At 58.4% G+C, this 15,033-nt stretch overlaps 1 protein-coding gene and 1 long non-coding RNA gene across 2 annotated transcripts; one reads left to right on the top strand and one right to left on the bottom strand.

Moving 5' to 3' along the window:
• Positions 1-1,133: 1,133 nt before the first annotated feature.
• LOC123521132 lies at positions 1,134-5,131 on the bottom strand. The gene is made up of 2 exons (XR_006679608.1): positions 5,061-5,131; positions 1,134-1,302 (listed from the first exon to the last, which is right to left on the bottom strand). It is a non-coding gene; the product is annotated as an uncharacterized LOC123521132 (long non-coding RNA).
• A 2,836-nt stretch (positions 5,132-7,967) lies between these two features.
• Positions 7,968-13,586, top strand: NKD2 (NKD inhibitor of WNT signaling pathway 2). The gene is made up of 7 exons (XM_045285289.1): positions 7,968-8,082; positions 8,545-8,669; positions 8,974-9,069; positions 9,951-10,098; positions 10,542-10,626; positions 10,820-10,962; positions 11,473-13,586. Exons 1-7 carry the CDS (start codon positions 7,968-7,970, stop codon positions 12,033-12,035), a joined length of 1,275 nt encoding a protein of 424 aa, XP_045141224.1. The 3' UTR covers positions 12,036-13,586.
• Positions 13,587-15,033: the final 1,447 nt, after the last annotated feature.

Genomic DNA, 15,033 nt, shown 5'->3' on the forward strand with positions numbered 1-15,033 from the left:
GGGGGGGGACTCGAACAGCCACCACTTGTGCAGCTCTGTGGCTCCTGTTTCAGACACCCAGGGACACCCCCACTCAAAACTAGGCTTTTCTGCTCCGGCTGGTCCCAACCCTCTGGTCCTGCCACCAATCTTGTCACTGATCACCTGACCCTGAATCTCATTTCTGGCAAGATGGCTTCTAGCAAAGGGTGTCCCTTGCTAGTCATGCCGTGGACCGGTGCACTGGTGTCTCCAAGAAAGCCCGAGTTTAAGGGGGGGGGGGATCATGGTCGAAGCTTGTAGAAGCGGCTTGGGAGCAGTTCCAGGACACCGCTGCGCACACAGCTGCTGGCAGGGTGGTGTCTGGATCACCAGCAAGCTCACCACCCCAGGCGAGGCGTGGGTCTGATGGTGCACAACTGAAGATGTGTGCTCCTTTCTCTCAAACAGCCTATGGGGACACTAGCATAACAACAGAGAAACAAACACACTGGCATCAAGTCAATTCAGCGTATAGGTACCTATAGGACAGGGTAAAATTTCTCCCACGGGGAGTGGAAACCTCTGTTTATCCCCAAGAGCTGCCAGTAGTTTAGGAGAACTGACCTTGTGGTTAGCAGCCCAACAAGTAACCTGTAGGCCACTAGGACCCCTTATTAGCATATAAAAAATGAAGAAAAAACAACAACCAACATGGCAGCACTGCAGGGTGAATCCACGAGTGGCCACCTCTGGCATTAGCCTTCCTTTGAAAGGGAAACCAAAGGCTTTCATTTGTATAAGAAAATTTTCCTGCCACCCCACCCCCTACCCCAGCCGTAAGGCATGGGGAAACCGTGTCCTGATCTGCATCCTAATGAGGGCATTAGCCTGGGTCTAGATGGACAAACTGAGGCACATTCAAAGGCATCTACATGAGAATGTTGAGGTGTGCTGTCTCAGGGCTTGGAGTTGTCCTCTGCTTTTTCCTGCGTGTTTTGGGTGAGTGCTGAGCTTGATAAACCCAGAGGGCAGGGAGGAAGGCTTGGCACGATAACGTCTCTTGTGCCCGTGCAATGAATCGTTAGCTGTGGAGCTGAAGTGGGGAGGGACGCAGGAGGCAGGCTCCTCCCTGTGAAATGATTTTCTCACGTCGGAGGCACCGAGACGAGGCATCGGCAGAAAGCGTGTATAGGGAGGGTTGTGGGCAGCCGGTCATGATGGGACTCTCCTCTTCTAAGCCGGAGGCTAAGGCCATGCGCCTGTGATTGGAGGTTGGCGTGGGTGCCGGCCCGGTGTCAGCAGAGCTTCCAGACTGGGAAGATAGAACTGGTGAACCACTTTCTGGGGAAAAACAAACAAAAACAAAACAGCCAGTGAAAATCATGACTAGCCCAGAAGAGTATTTGCTATAGGGCCAAACGATGAGCCCCTCCGAATGGACGCACACAGAGTCCTCCTGGAGAGCTGCTTCTCAAAGCAGAGCTGACCAATGGCATGGATGAAGCCATGCTGTGGAGGCTGCAGACACCCATTAAGAACCAGAACGTGCAACGTACACCGTATGACTCTCAGGAAGCCTGTCCAGGAACACGGGAGTGCATACGGTGAGCAAACATGAACGCTTCTTAGGTACCATCCCTGTGAAGGAATTTCTAGGGACAGATCTCCAAGGCCTTAACGGGCTGAAGTGGACCGTCGCTGGCCAGTGTGCGTCACCAATGGTCTACTAGGTCAGAATGACCACCTTAAGACGAACGGTGTCACGTTCATTGATCTAAAAGAACATTTGAAGACCTGCTCTTAACTCCTGCCGTACCAGTGATTTGGATACTTATCCCGGCACCTGGATGGAAAACCAGTGCATAGGACTAGTATCCACATTTATGTCCAGCCACGAATGCCAGTTATGAAGATGCTGAAGATATTTCCCCAATGTCTGCTGTCTAAAATGGCTCAAAGCATGCCATCAAGTTACATGGACAATTAATTACTGGTGACCGGAACGTCGAAGTCGGAAACCAGGAGACAGGATCGGTAGTTGGCAGAGATGGCCTTGGTGACGGAAATGATCGTGAAGACAGAATGTAGAAGACCTATGACCTAGTCATTGCAAATGCCATCTTTCAGATGCACACACCCAGTGAGCTTACTGGACCTCACTAGGAGTAAAGTCAACTGCGTCTATAGAAGGAGGTGATGGCGAAGCTTGATGTCATCAGTCAAAACTGGGCTCCCACACAGGTTGAAGCTGAAAACAATGAACACAAGTCCCTGGGCTCCAAAGTACAGCCTTGCGTAGTCCCTGCCTGCATCCAGAGGCCATCTCAAGAACACTGACCGCTAATGACGGGAGACCAGGTGAGTTGTGAGATGACAGCAGGCACGTCCTATGTGAAGAAACCCACAAGTCATTAAAAAGAGAGAAAAGACCAAAGCGGATGTCAGAAGAGACTCTGAAACTTAACTCTTAAACACAGAGCAACTACAATGAATGGATGAAGTAATGCAGAAAAAGGAACAGACAGACTAGTTTCACAGGGTGGCTCGAAAAGAGCAGGCATTGGGAGGAAATACACAGAGAATTAGAAAACCAAAGGAGGAGAATGTTCCCGATGTCTTTCAGGATGAAACAACTGCAGAGAAACCCAAGCTTTGAGCTGCCATGTTGAGGGAGAGGGGACAATGTTATCTGTCCTTCGAGGATCAATTCAGTAACACCGAGTTTAGTTTCTTTGGCTGTGGGGAGGAGGGATGTTTAAAATAATGAACAATACAGGAATAGTTGAAAGAAACACACAGTCACTGTATCAAAAAGAATTGGTCAACATTCAATCATTTCAGGAACCGACAGTTCTGAGGAAAGAAGTCCAAGATACACTGGAGGCATTGGCAAAACACAAGGCTCCAGGAATGGGTGAAATGCCAATGGAAGTGTGTCAAGCTGATGAAGCACTGGACGGACTCATTCAGCTACGCCAGGAAATTTGGAAGACGGCTTCTTGGCCAGTTAACTGGAAGAGATCCATAGTTGAACCCGTTCCAAAGACAGATGGCCCAACAGAGCACTCAAATTATAGAACAAGACCATTGACGTCGCATGCCAGGAAAACGTTGCAGAAGATCATTAACAATGGTTGCAGCAGCACATGGACAGGGAGTTGCCAGAGGATCCAGCTGGATTTTAAAGGGGACATGTGACAAGGGCTGTTATTGCCGATGTCAGATGAATACCAACTGAGATGTTCGGACAAATGGATGTAACATTGGAAGCACTCCCTCCTCCGTGACAAGACATTTGGAAGACAGCTACTTGGCCAATCAACTGGAAGGGAATCATATCCGTGCCCATTCCAAAGAAAGGTGATTGAACAATATCATCAGTACATACACAAGATGTTGCTGAAGACACTTCAAAGATGGCGGCAGGCGTACATCCACAGGGAACTGCCGGAAATCCACTCCAGATGTGGAAGAGGTGTGGCACAAGGGATACCACCGCCAATGTCAGGGGGCCTTAGCTGAAAGCAGAGAACACCAGCGGGACTTTTACTGACTGTGAAGTTATTCAAGTGTGTGGACTGTAACATGCTGCAGAGAGCACAAGAAGAATGGGAGTTCCAGAGCATTTCATTGTGCTCATGAGGAAGAACAAGGGAATACTGCTTAGTTTAAAATCAGGAAGCAGGTGTCGAGATTGTGTCCTTTGTATACATCATGCTGGAAGATGATGCCCCCCACCCCACCCCACCTCCCACCCAGGGTTGGAAGGCACTCAAAATACGACTGAGGAAGAGCTGGCTCCCTGATCTTAATGACGTGGAGGGAGCAAAGCTGTCGGCACCTCCATTTGAGTTGTGTTGAAGGGGCACAACACAAAATGAGAAGAAACAGCTGCAAACAAACATCCATTAGTCATCAGTACAGGGAATGCGCAGAATATATATGTATATGTCCAAGCTGCTAACCCTATGGTCAGCAGTTCAAAGCCATCAGCTGCTCTGCAGGAGAAAGGTGAGGCTGTCTACCCTGTCAAGATGTGAAGTGTGGAGGCAGTCACTAGATGAATAGTTTCTTAGGGTTGGGTGGGTGGGGGTAGGTGGTGGTAGTGGTGTGGAGCCGATAGTAATGAGTACAAGAATGGAGAATGGACTGCGGGGATGGTTGCATGGCTCTTAAATATTCTCAAACCCTCGGGTGGTTCGGTATGTGAACCATCTGCCAATCAACCCAACAACATTTTTAAATAGAACGACTTAAAGTCTCGGGAACCCAAAGGGGCAGTTCCCCCTCTGTCCTACAGGGGGGTGGCCAGTCTGAGAACTGGAAGGCAGGGGGGTTGGAGTGAGTTTCCCCAATTCTGACTCACAAGGACCCCGTGGGGCCTGCTGGAACTGCCCCACAGGGGCGCCGGGCTGCAGCTTTGCCAGACCGAGGGCGAGCGGAGTCCCCAGGCCGTGCGTGCCACGGTGCTGCTCTCTGGAGCCCCTGAGCCGGCAGATACCCCTCCCCAACCGGCGGGGCGGCACCCTGGTCAGAGCCCCCAGCAGCCCCCTGGCTGTGGCCCTGTCGCCCGGCCACCCGCCCTCGGAGGGCCCCGCCCCCGCCGCACACAGTCTGCGTGGCCGCGCCCGGACGTGGATGGTCACATCTGAAACTGGTTAGCGGCGGCGAACGAGCTGCTTCCAAGGCGCCCGGGTTCCAGACAGGCGCGCGGGCGGCGCCCCTTGAAGTCGGATTCCACTCGGGCGACCGCAGGGGCGGCGCCGGCCTCCCGAGCGCTTTCTTATTAAGGGAAACACGCAGCCCCCGCCCGGAGCTGCAGGGCACCGGAGGCTCGGACAGTCGGACACCACTCCCTGGCCCAAAGGGCCTCCTGGGGGGAGGCCCTCCCTTGGCCGGGTCCTTCCTGGTGGGTGGCACACAAGAGCCTCCAGGTCCCCAGGGCGACCCCTGCCTAGGGTTATGGCTCCTCAGCCCTGGCGTCCTGGCTCACCCCTGTGTTGTCCCCCTGAGCAGGGCTTGTCCCCAAGTGCTCCTGTCCCCTTCGCCCCCAAAGCTGATGCCCCTTCACGGTGGCTGTCTCTCTGTGGGCGACTCACCTTCCAGCGCTGTGGCTCTGGGTTCTGCTGTCAGCCACAGCACTGCCCTTGGCTGATGGTGGGGCGAGGCGTTTCTTCTGGCGTGTCACCCTGGGGTGACCCTGCTGGTATTTGAAATACTGGCGATGTCACTTCCGGGAAACATGCACAATCCCAGACCTCTCCCCACCATGGGGTGGGGGGGGTCCCCGCAGTCCCATGCTGCCCTCTAGGGTCAGCCTCAGCAAAGCCATCACAGTACTACCATCTCCTGTGTGGTGCTGCTGGACTCAGGCCTTTCCAGGGACAGGAGACACAGGCCTGTGAGGTGGGAGGAGCCCATGCCGGCTGCAGAAGGGTAGGTGGTGAGTCTCTGCAGTGCACCCCCACTCCCACCCGTCAGCCCAGGAGCATCTATCCCCACCACACTGGACATACAATGTCCACGGACTGCCAGGAACCTGCTCGGTGCAGCCAGCCTGTGGAGGCCGGCCCCTTAAGGATCTGCCCCTCCCACCACACAAACCATCACCATGGTGCACCGGGAGAGACAGGACTGGAAACTCCACGGGGTCTCAGGCACGACCTTCAGGGTCCAGCATGGACCTTCCAGATCTTTCTAGAATGTTCACAGTGAAGGTTATGGTGAGGTTTCCATTGGGCTCTGCACCTTGTGGGCAGACTGGGATGAAGAAGCTGAGAAGGTGGTCCACAGGGTCCCTTCTCTGTCATCGAGTCTTGGGCAGACAACCCTCCTGTGTAGACCCTTGTCCACCATGTGTAGACCTGGGCAGCCACTCGTGCCCTCCGTGAATGAACATGGGGGAAATAAATGGCCGTGTCAGACACAGCTGCACCCTGACCACACTACTTCCCTCAAGGAACCTTCTCCGAAAGGCCTGTGTATTGTGTGGGGGCTGGATCCCAGGAAAACAGCTCCTCTGGCCCTGGAATGTGTGCCCAGCCCTCCTGCAGCCTGAATGGGATGGGGACAGAATGCCTGCCTCTCCTCCCTCCCCCAGGCGGCCACTCCGGGAGCCCCTGCCCCAGCAGATGGCCACCCAGTCCCCTTCAGGTGGACACCCTGGGCCTTGCTCCCTCCTCAGGTCCTGGGGAGGCAGACAGGGTACCCAGCCCATGGTGGGATCCTCAGTTGAACTGTTAAGAGGTGGGTGACAGGCATTCTGGTGGAGGGATGCGAGGCCAGGGGACAGGATGGCAGAACAGGGTGTTCAGGGGACAGGGGACACTGGGCACCTGGAGATGGGGCTCTGCACCAGGATGGTGGGCTGGGCTCCCAATCCCACACCTCAGCAACAAAGGGTCAGTGCCATAGATGCCCACAAGGCCACCTCTAGGGCACAGCTGGCCAGCATCAGCGGGAGGTGGGCTCTGCTCATGGTCAGGAGCCCAGCCTGTGCAAGTGAGAGAATAAATTTCGGCCTGGCGTGATGCCGTATTTGACTTAAACTGCCTGACCTACATCACAGAGGCCCAAGCCACTTCCCACAATGCCCCTGTCCCCACACCCAGGCCTCTGCCCACCACAGGCCAGGTGGACGTGTGTGCCAGATACAAAGGGTCCACACTCTTGGCTGCCAACAGAGGCGCTGGCCATGCAAGCCCACCCCGAGGGTGCCTTGTAAGAAAAGACCTGGCAGTCACTCTGGAAAGCAGCCGCTGCAAACCCCACAGGGCAGAGCTCTGGTCTGACACGGGGCCATGGCCATGGCCGGGGACGGGGAGGAGGGGGGAAGGTGGAGGGCGGGATGCACATGCTGGGGTCACCGCCATGGGGCCAGTGTGAGCACCTACTCCAAATAAGGTTTGGAACACATGGGGAGTGGTCACTGCATAGGTCCTGAGTGTCCCGACTGGGCGGCACTGGGGTCTACACAGTGTCCAACTTTTAGACGTCTCCCTGCCACCTCGCACCCAGTTAATACAACATTCTGAAACGTGCCCCCATCGGCTATTGCCCGTGGCTGCTGCTTCTCGTGTGCTCACATGTGCCCTCTGGAACTGCCTGCTCTGTGAGCTGAGGCAGGGGTCCAGACTGTCTTGGGGTGTACCTCTGGAGCTGATGGAACTACCAGCCTTCAGCCTAGAAAATTGGGGGCCCACTGGCTGGTGTGGCCTCCCGCTGCCCCATTACCCCCCCCCCCAGTAGCTGTCTGGGGCCCCTGGACTGCCTATCCCCTCAGTCCCTCCACCCAGCCATTTGAGAGCCAGTGTGGGGGGCAAAAGGACCCAGCCCCTCCCCTTGTGCTGGGTCCTGGGTGGGAATGGCAGAGCGTGGGTATGGACCCTGTGGCAGGAACAATACCTGGCAAGGCACAAGTCAGGGGGTCAGGGTCAGTGGGTACTGAGACAACTTGGCAGGGCACAAGTCAGGAGTCAGGGTCAGTGGGTACTGAGACAGGGGAGAGGTACCAGTCTCATAGGACAGCCAGAGTTGGGGTCAGGGCCAGTGGGCACATGAGCTGGGGGAGGGGTACCTATCTCACAGATGGCACCTCTGTGGCTTGAAGGATGGCTTTCGGCTGTTGGCAGACAGGCCAGCCCTCACAGACACCCCCCCCCACCCCCAAGGTCCTCTAGGAAAGCATTGGCAGCCCTGGTGGGCAGTGACCAGACCCTGAGCCTGCCTTCCTCGCCACACCTCCCTCCCCTCCAAGTCTCACTCCAGGGGAGCCGGTGTTGTTTTGGTGAGGGTGTTGGTCCGGGAGTCATCGGACCCCAAGTCCGTGGTGTAGGGGGCATCGGGCAGTGCCTAGACAGCCAGGCCAGGAGCACAGTGTCTGAGTGTCTTGGTGGGGGTGTCCCAGGAGTGTCGGCAGGGCCTGGGTCCCTTATGTGGGGGGAGCATTTCTGCTTGTCCTGCCACCCGGGGTGCACTTGTGGGGGCAGGGGAAGGCGACGAGACAGATGAGCCGGCGCCCCGCTCAGAGACCCCGGCACTCACAGGCTTCCTCTCTCCAGGAGCTGTTCCACGGGGACCCCAAGGCTGCCCACTTCCGAGAGGGCCAAGGCCCCCTGGAGGGTGAGTACGTTCCCAGGCTCCAGTCAGCCCGTTCCAGTGGGAAGAGGGCTGCCTTAGAATCTTCTGGAAAGGGCTGTGCCTCCCTGTTCTCCAGGGCTCCAACTCCTTGGTTTAGGCCTTCTGCAGCGGGGCCCTGACTCCTGAGGCAGCTAGCTGGGTGGGCAGGCTGCGAGGGCCCTTCCATGGGTCAGATGAGACCCAGCCTTGTAACATGCACAGGACATGCGTACCCGTGTTCACTATGCATCTGGGGTCCATGACCCTCAGGGTGGCCCCTTCCTCCCTGGTTGATCCCCCATTTGGGGCTGGTGCTGGTTGCTGGGAAATTCATGCCGCCCTGCTGATCAAGCCCTGCGGCCAAGTAGCCTCCCCAGGCTCGGTGGGCAAAGGCAGGAGGGCCGTCCTGGGTAAGACCCAGTGAGGTGCCCACCAGGGCCAGCCCCCTCTCCGTTCTCTCCACAGTGCTTCTGCCCCCGGAGAAGGCTGAGGGCCGTGAGGGGCCCGGACAACTCTTTGCTGACGATGGGGAGCGTGTGACTGGCCGTGACAGCACCCGCGGGCCCGGCAGGAAGTACCTGCACATCGATGTGGGTCCCGTTTCCTGCTGCCCCAACTGGGGTCACTGGGTCTCGGAGGGGGAGGGTCACAGGATACCGTGGAGTGTGTGTGTGTGTGTGTGTGTGTGTGTGTGTGTGTGTGTGTGGTGGGGGAGTAGGCATGCACACCCAGGGCCCAGATGGTGGGCCCCACTGGAGCCTGCATGTCAGGGGTCAGCAGCTCCCCCAGCTATGGCCTTGAAACTAGCTGGGGGGCTCTCCTGACTGGATGGGGGTTGGAGTACACCAGGCAACCCAAGCTGGTACAAAACCCGCTGCCCTTCTCCGGGCACAGGAGCTGCAATGTGACGTCTCGGTGGAAGAGGACAACCGCCAGGAGTGGACCTTCACCCTCTATGACTTCGACAACAGCGGGAAAGTGACCCGTGAGGTACCGGGTGGACGGTGGGCGGCCTGGGGCTGTGTGGGGGCCGTGCAGCGGGGCCAGGAACTACCTTCTGGGTGGGTCGTGGTGTGGCAGAGACCGTCCTCTGGGTGGGGCTTGGCGGGGAGCCTCCTCCAGTGTGGGTCGCACGGTGGACACTCTCCTGTGTGTGATATGGGGAAGGGACCGTCCTTGAGTGTGTGACATGGTGGGGACGGTCCTCTGAGTGGGGCAGAGCCCAAGACTGTCCCTGTGTAGCACGTGCATCGTGTCAGGGACCACCCTGCTTGTGGAGCGCAGGCAGCAGGCTATGTGGAAAGCGGGACCAGGGGAGAAGGGGAGGGGGCGACCAGGCTGGCTGTGTGGACAGCGCTGGCCTGTGAGAGGCAGAGAGCCCACTCTGAAGAAGGAGAGCCCAGCTCCCATAGGGGCCGTGGGCATCCCATCCCTTCCCCAGCCTGCCACCACCAAGCAGGAGGGCCCAGCAGGGCTGTTGTGTTCCCACACCAGCTCTGCCTGGAATGAACTGGTGCCTGGAAGCAGCCACTCAGCACCACAGCCCAGGGCACTGCTGGTGGGCTGGGGCCTGGCTGAGATGGGGTTTGACCTCCCTGGGCCTAGCTGAGGCTCTACTTGGAGTGACGGGACACAGGGACTGTCTCCGCAGTTGGGTGGGGAGCTGTAACACCCCTGGGCAGTAACATGGCAGCGGGGGAGCGGGCATGAGTGGAGGTGGAGCAGCTGGGGGCCAGCAGGCAGGGAGGAGTGGAGAAGCAGGTGGGTGTGACCCGGAAGGTGGGCAGGCAGGCAGGGAGGTGGGTGAACTGTCCAGCAATGTGGGCACCTGAAGCCCAGCATGTGTTGGTGAGGCCCCTGCCCACCCCCAGGACATGTCCAGCCTGATGCACACCATTTATGAGGTCGTGGGAGCCTCGGTCAACCACTCCACCGGCAGCAGTAAGACCCTCCGTGTGAAGCTGACCGTCAGCCCTGACCCCTCCAGCAAGCGGAGAGACGGTCCGGCGTCTGGCCAGGGTGAGGAGTGGGGAGGGCCAGAAGGCTCTGCACCATCTACTGCACCCACACAGTAACCCCTCCACCCAGGGGGCCGGCCTGAGTTGTGCCCATGCTGTCCCCTGGCTCCTGTCCCCTCTGTAGCCGTATGTCCATTGTGTCCGGGGCACTGAGTCTCCCTACAGCACCCTCAGCCCCTAGGGAGCAAGTGAGAGGACGAGAGGGTGGACCAGAAAGAGGGAGGGAGGGATGGATGGGTGATGTTGAATGGGGTTGAGTGAGTGAGGGGCTGAGTGAATGAATGATGGAGTGGGTAGGTGAGGGGAGTAGATGGGGGGGGGGGCTGAGTGAACGAATGATGGAGTGGGTGAGTGAGGGCAGAGTAGGTGGGTGCGGCGTTGGTTGGGGGAGGGAGGGCATGGGTGATTAGATGTGGGTGCTAAGAGAGTGGCCACCTCTTGCAGACCGGGACACCTCGCGCCTCAGGACGGAGGGGGACCATGCCGAGGATGCCCGCGTGGTGGACCGGAGGCTGTCCTCCCACGCCAGGTGAGTGTGGCCACTCGTGACTGGTGTCTCAAGTCTGCAGGCAGGGGGCACACCTACTAACCCCTCACACTCCCTCCTCTCCAGCCACCACTCTGACATATGTGGCCTTTGACTTCACCCACCTCAGCCATGTGTGAGACTGCCTGTCTCCCAACCTCTGCCCACCACCCGCCACCTGTGTCCCTTCCCTCAGGCTCGTCCGTCCTGGCCGGAGGCCTGCAGATGCGGCCCCCTGCCCCGTGCGGGGACCTTACTGTGTGGACGAGAACACGGAGCGCAGGAATCACTACCTGGACTTGGCTGGCATCGAGAACTACACCTCCAAGTTTGGACCCGGTAGGTGCTGGGTCGTGCCCACCAGCCATGCTGCCTGAGCCCGCAGCAGGCACCCAGCCCATGGGGGGAAGGAGTATACTGTGGGGGCATGAAAACATAGGGCTTGGTGCTGGGTGGCTGCGGTGCACTCAGAAGCCCCCCCAACACACACACTGGCACCTGGACACACATCCTCCCAGGTGGTCAGAGCCCACCCCTCCAATCTGCTGACAGTCTCCCGGCCGCCGGTGGGAAGGGGATGGCAGGGCAGGTGGCACTCCCGACGGAGGTGGCAGTTGGAGCTGGCCCACAAGCCAGATAGCCGAGGCCTCTGTGAAGGGAGGGGTGGGGGGCGACAGAGGGTCCCATCTAGGGGCAGACAGAGCCAGGCAGGACTGGAGTCCATGGGCAGTCCTCTCGCAGGCTCCCACGGTTGAGCAGGAGCTGGCTCAGACTCAGTGCCTTTAGTCAGTGGCCTTGTGGCAGGAGTGGAGCAGGCCGGCCCACCCACAGCCCCTCTGCTGTTCTCAGGGTCTCCACCAGCACGGCCGAAGCAGGAGCACCCCAGCAAGGGCTCGCACCCGCAGGCCCGGTCCCGCTCTCAGGAGTCGGATGCCCACATGGGCCACCATCGCCGCTCCCAGGTGCTGGCTGAGCCTGCCGAGCTTGCTGCGCGGGCCCTGGACGCCCCGCCGCGACTGAAGCTGCCGGAGAAGCAGTTCCTGAAGTCTCCCAAGGGTGCAGGAAAGCCGCCCATGGGTCTAGGGGGTGGCAGGCCTGTCAAGGCCCTTAGCCACCATCTGCCAGCACCGCCCCAGGGCCCTCAGGATGGGTACCACCTCCCCCTGCAGCCCCCACCACCACCACCGCAGCCCTACGGCCATAAGAGGTCCCGCCAGAAGAACAGGGAGGGCTACTCACCACTCAAGGCTGCGTACACCCCACCTGGCATGGTGGAGCATGAGGTAGTGCGGGACCTACCGCCCATGCTGGCAGGAGAGGGCTTTGCAGTGCCCGTGGTGCAGAGGCATGAACACCACCACCACCACGAACACCACCATCACCACCACTACCACCACTACCACCCATCCTGAGCAGCCACGGCCACCACCACCACCACCTGTACCCTCACCTCCACCTCCACCTGTCCTGAGTGACAGTGGTCACCACCTCCTCCACTTCCTCCACCTCCACCTCCTCTAACACCACCTCCACTACCACCACCTCTACCTCCACCACTGACCTCTCCACCCCCACCTTTACCACCCCCACCCATCCTGAGTGGCAACGGCCACCACCACCTTCACCTCCACCCCTCCTGAGTGGCCACCGCTACTCACTGCCGTCACCACTACCACAAACACGACCGCCTCCACTAGCACCCCGCCCGCCCGTCCTGAGCAGCTAGCACATGACTGCCACTCCCCCATCCCGGGCATCACCACCACCACCACTCACCATGAGCACCGCACCAGCACGGCCATCCGCACTACAACCACAACCACCAGCACTGCATAGCCTCATGGAGCCTCCACCACCCATCCTGAGCAGCTACCTCCACCTCCCTCCCCCAGCATTACCACCGCCATTACCGTCATCATCACCACTGCCACCACCACTACCTCCACCGCCACTGTTCTCACCGCCCGAGTGTCTGCCATCACCATCACCTGTCCTCATGGCCGCCACCACCCTCAGGCCACCACTGCTAGCATCTCCCCATCGGCACCAGCACCACTACTATCACCACTATCACCACCACCACTACCTCCACCACCACCACCACTTGCACTGCACCCACTCCTCCACCACCAGCCAGCCCCTCATGGAACACCTCCAGCACCCTGCTGTCACTGCCACCACCAGCACCCCCCCTGAGTGCAGCTGCAGGCCCCTCAGCACCCCTCGTCCTCTGTCCTCCTCCCCGGGACTCCTTTCCCCACACCATCGGTAGACCCGTGTCGACGTTCTGTAACAAAGCTCTGTGTGTCCCCTGAGATCCGAGTGTGAGCCTGGAGGCCCACACACTGCCCCGCTGTGGCAGAGGGCCCCTGCTGGGTGTTCCCTCTGGGCTCAGCTCCTGCCTCTTTGACCTGACACAGTGCCAGTGTGACACCTAGGAGCACATGCCTGCCACCTCAGGTTGAGCATCAGCATGACAGCACCCACAAACTCACAGAACGTGGTGTGGTAGCAGCTCCTGGGCATGGGGAGGATGCGAGTGCCCAGGAGCAGGTCCCCGTCAGTCAGTGGTCAGCAGGGGCTGGCTGCAGGGAGGTGGGCACCACTGTGCTTACACTGTCGTGGATGCTTACCAGCCATGGCCCCTGGGAGGGCAGGCAGTGGTCCTCTTGAAGCTGACAAACAGCTGGCATGAGCAGGCCTCCCCCTAGATGGTAGAGGGAAGGGGAGGGGGTCCGGGCCAGGGCCATACCACCTGGCCACCAGCAGAAGTGTGTTGCCTCCTGTCACCTATGAGGGGCTGGAGAGGCCGCCGCCAAGGGGAGCGAGCACCCCGGAGGTCAGGCCGAGTCCGGGAGCCACAGGCTCTGCCCCTGCTGGCTTTGTTGTTAAGGACGGAACAAATTGACGTGCAGCCTTCTATTGCGATGTTCCCCCACCTAATAAAGTCTGTGTGTTTTGTACTGTGTCGTGCTGAGTTTTCAAACGTGATGCACTGGGCAGGGTCATCCCAGTTGGGGCCACAGGGGGCTGGGTCAGGGGTGCCCCCACGAGAGGAGGAACTCCTACCCAAGAGGCACTCACCCTTAGGGGCCCAAGGGTCACTGCCCCCGAGGGCTCGTGACAGTGGCCCGAGAGCCTTTGCAGGACCCTAGTGTCCAGCTACTGGCACCCAAGTCCACGTGGGGACATAGGGGTGGCCCACAGAGCTAGCCCACCTGCAGGAGAGCTATCCTTCCACAGTGTGACTTGAAGGAGTTGTGCCAATTAGCACAGTCAATCCCAGAGCATCTCCTATTGGCGCGACCACATAGGCAGAGGCTCTGTAAAACCCACTTCAAACAAAACTTCAGAAAAAGAGGAGACTCAAGGACCCAAGTTCTAACCCTCACCAGAAGAACAGAATACCTATGCCAATTCCGGCCTGGGCTGCCAGGGGGAGGGACCAGAACAAAACCGGGGATGCTCTGCTGACTTGAAAGGTTCCTACAGAGATGCCCCCCTCTCGATGCTCCGGGCTGACCTCAGTGAGGGAGGTGGGAAAGGGGAGCGGACCCTCCTTGTGTCCACACCACATGGTGTCCACACCACGGAGAACATACTTGGGAGGGGTGTCAAGTCCCATCAAGGCGGGAACAGATGTGATTGAACTCAAATCTCCGCCCCAGGAAACTGTAGACAGCAGATAGGTGCATGTAGACCTCCACGTGCAAGTAGAGACATGCAAACAGAAGAGACTCAGCAGCTGCCTGGATTGCGACCGTGTTCCCGGTTTACCAGGGGGACAAGCTAACTCCGAGAGAGCCCAGAGTTAGGGGAACCTGCGGAGGAACTGGCACTGGTGAGTGAGAGCCTGATCTCTCCATCGTGCCGCAGACCCAAGGTTCAAAGAGACAGCCTGCCTCGTGCCCAGAGAGGAGGAGTTTAAAGACACACAGGGACCTTTCTGATGCACCCTGTCCGTGAATACAGCTCAGGTGGGTGAGCAGGCAGCATCTCCAATACTGTCTCCCCCTTCCTATTAGTCACACTGGTCACTGGCCAGCACTCAAAACTCCAGAGCTGTGTTCAAGACCAGGATCCTTTTATTAAATCATTTTACTGGGGCTCATACAGCTCTTATCACAATCCATACATCCATCCATTGTGTCAAGCACATTTGTACATTTGTACATTTGTTGCAATTATCACTTTCAAAACATTTTATTTCTACTTGAGCCCTTGGTACCAGCTTATTTTCCCCCTCCCTCATGAGCCCTTGATAATTTATAATTTTTTTCATGTCTTCCACCGACCCCTGTCTCCCTTCACCCATTTTTCTGTTGTCTATCCCCCTGGGAGGGGGTTATATGTAGATCATTGTCATCAGCTCCCCCTTTCTGCCCCACTTTCCCCTTCCCCTCCTGGTAT

Source organism: Echinops telfairi, unplaced genomic scaffold (genome assembly GCF_000313985.2).
Source record: "Echinops telfairi isolate 266 unplaced genomic scaffold, ASM31398v2 ScPeMD7_7469;HRSCAF=8507_1, whole genome shotgun sequence".
Classification (NCBI taxonomy): Eukaryota; Metazoa; Chordata; class Mammalia; order Afrosoricida; family Tenrecidae; genus Echinops; species Echinops telfairi.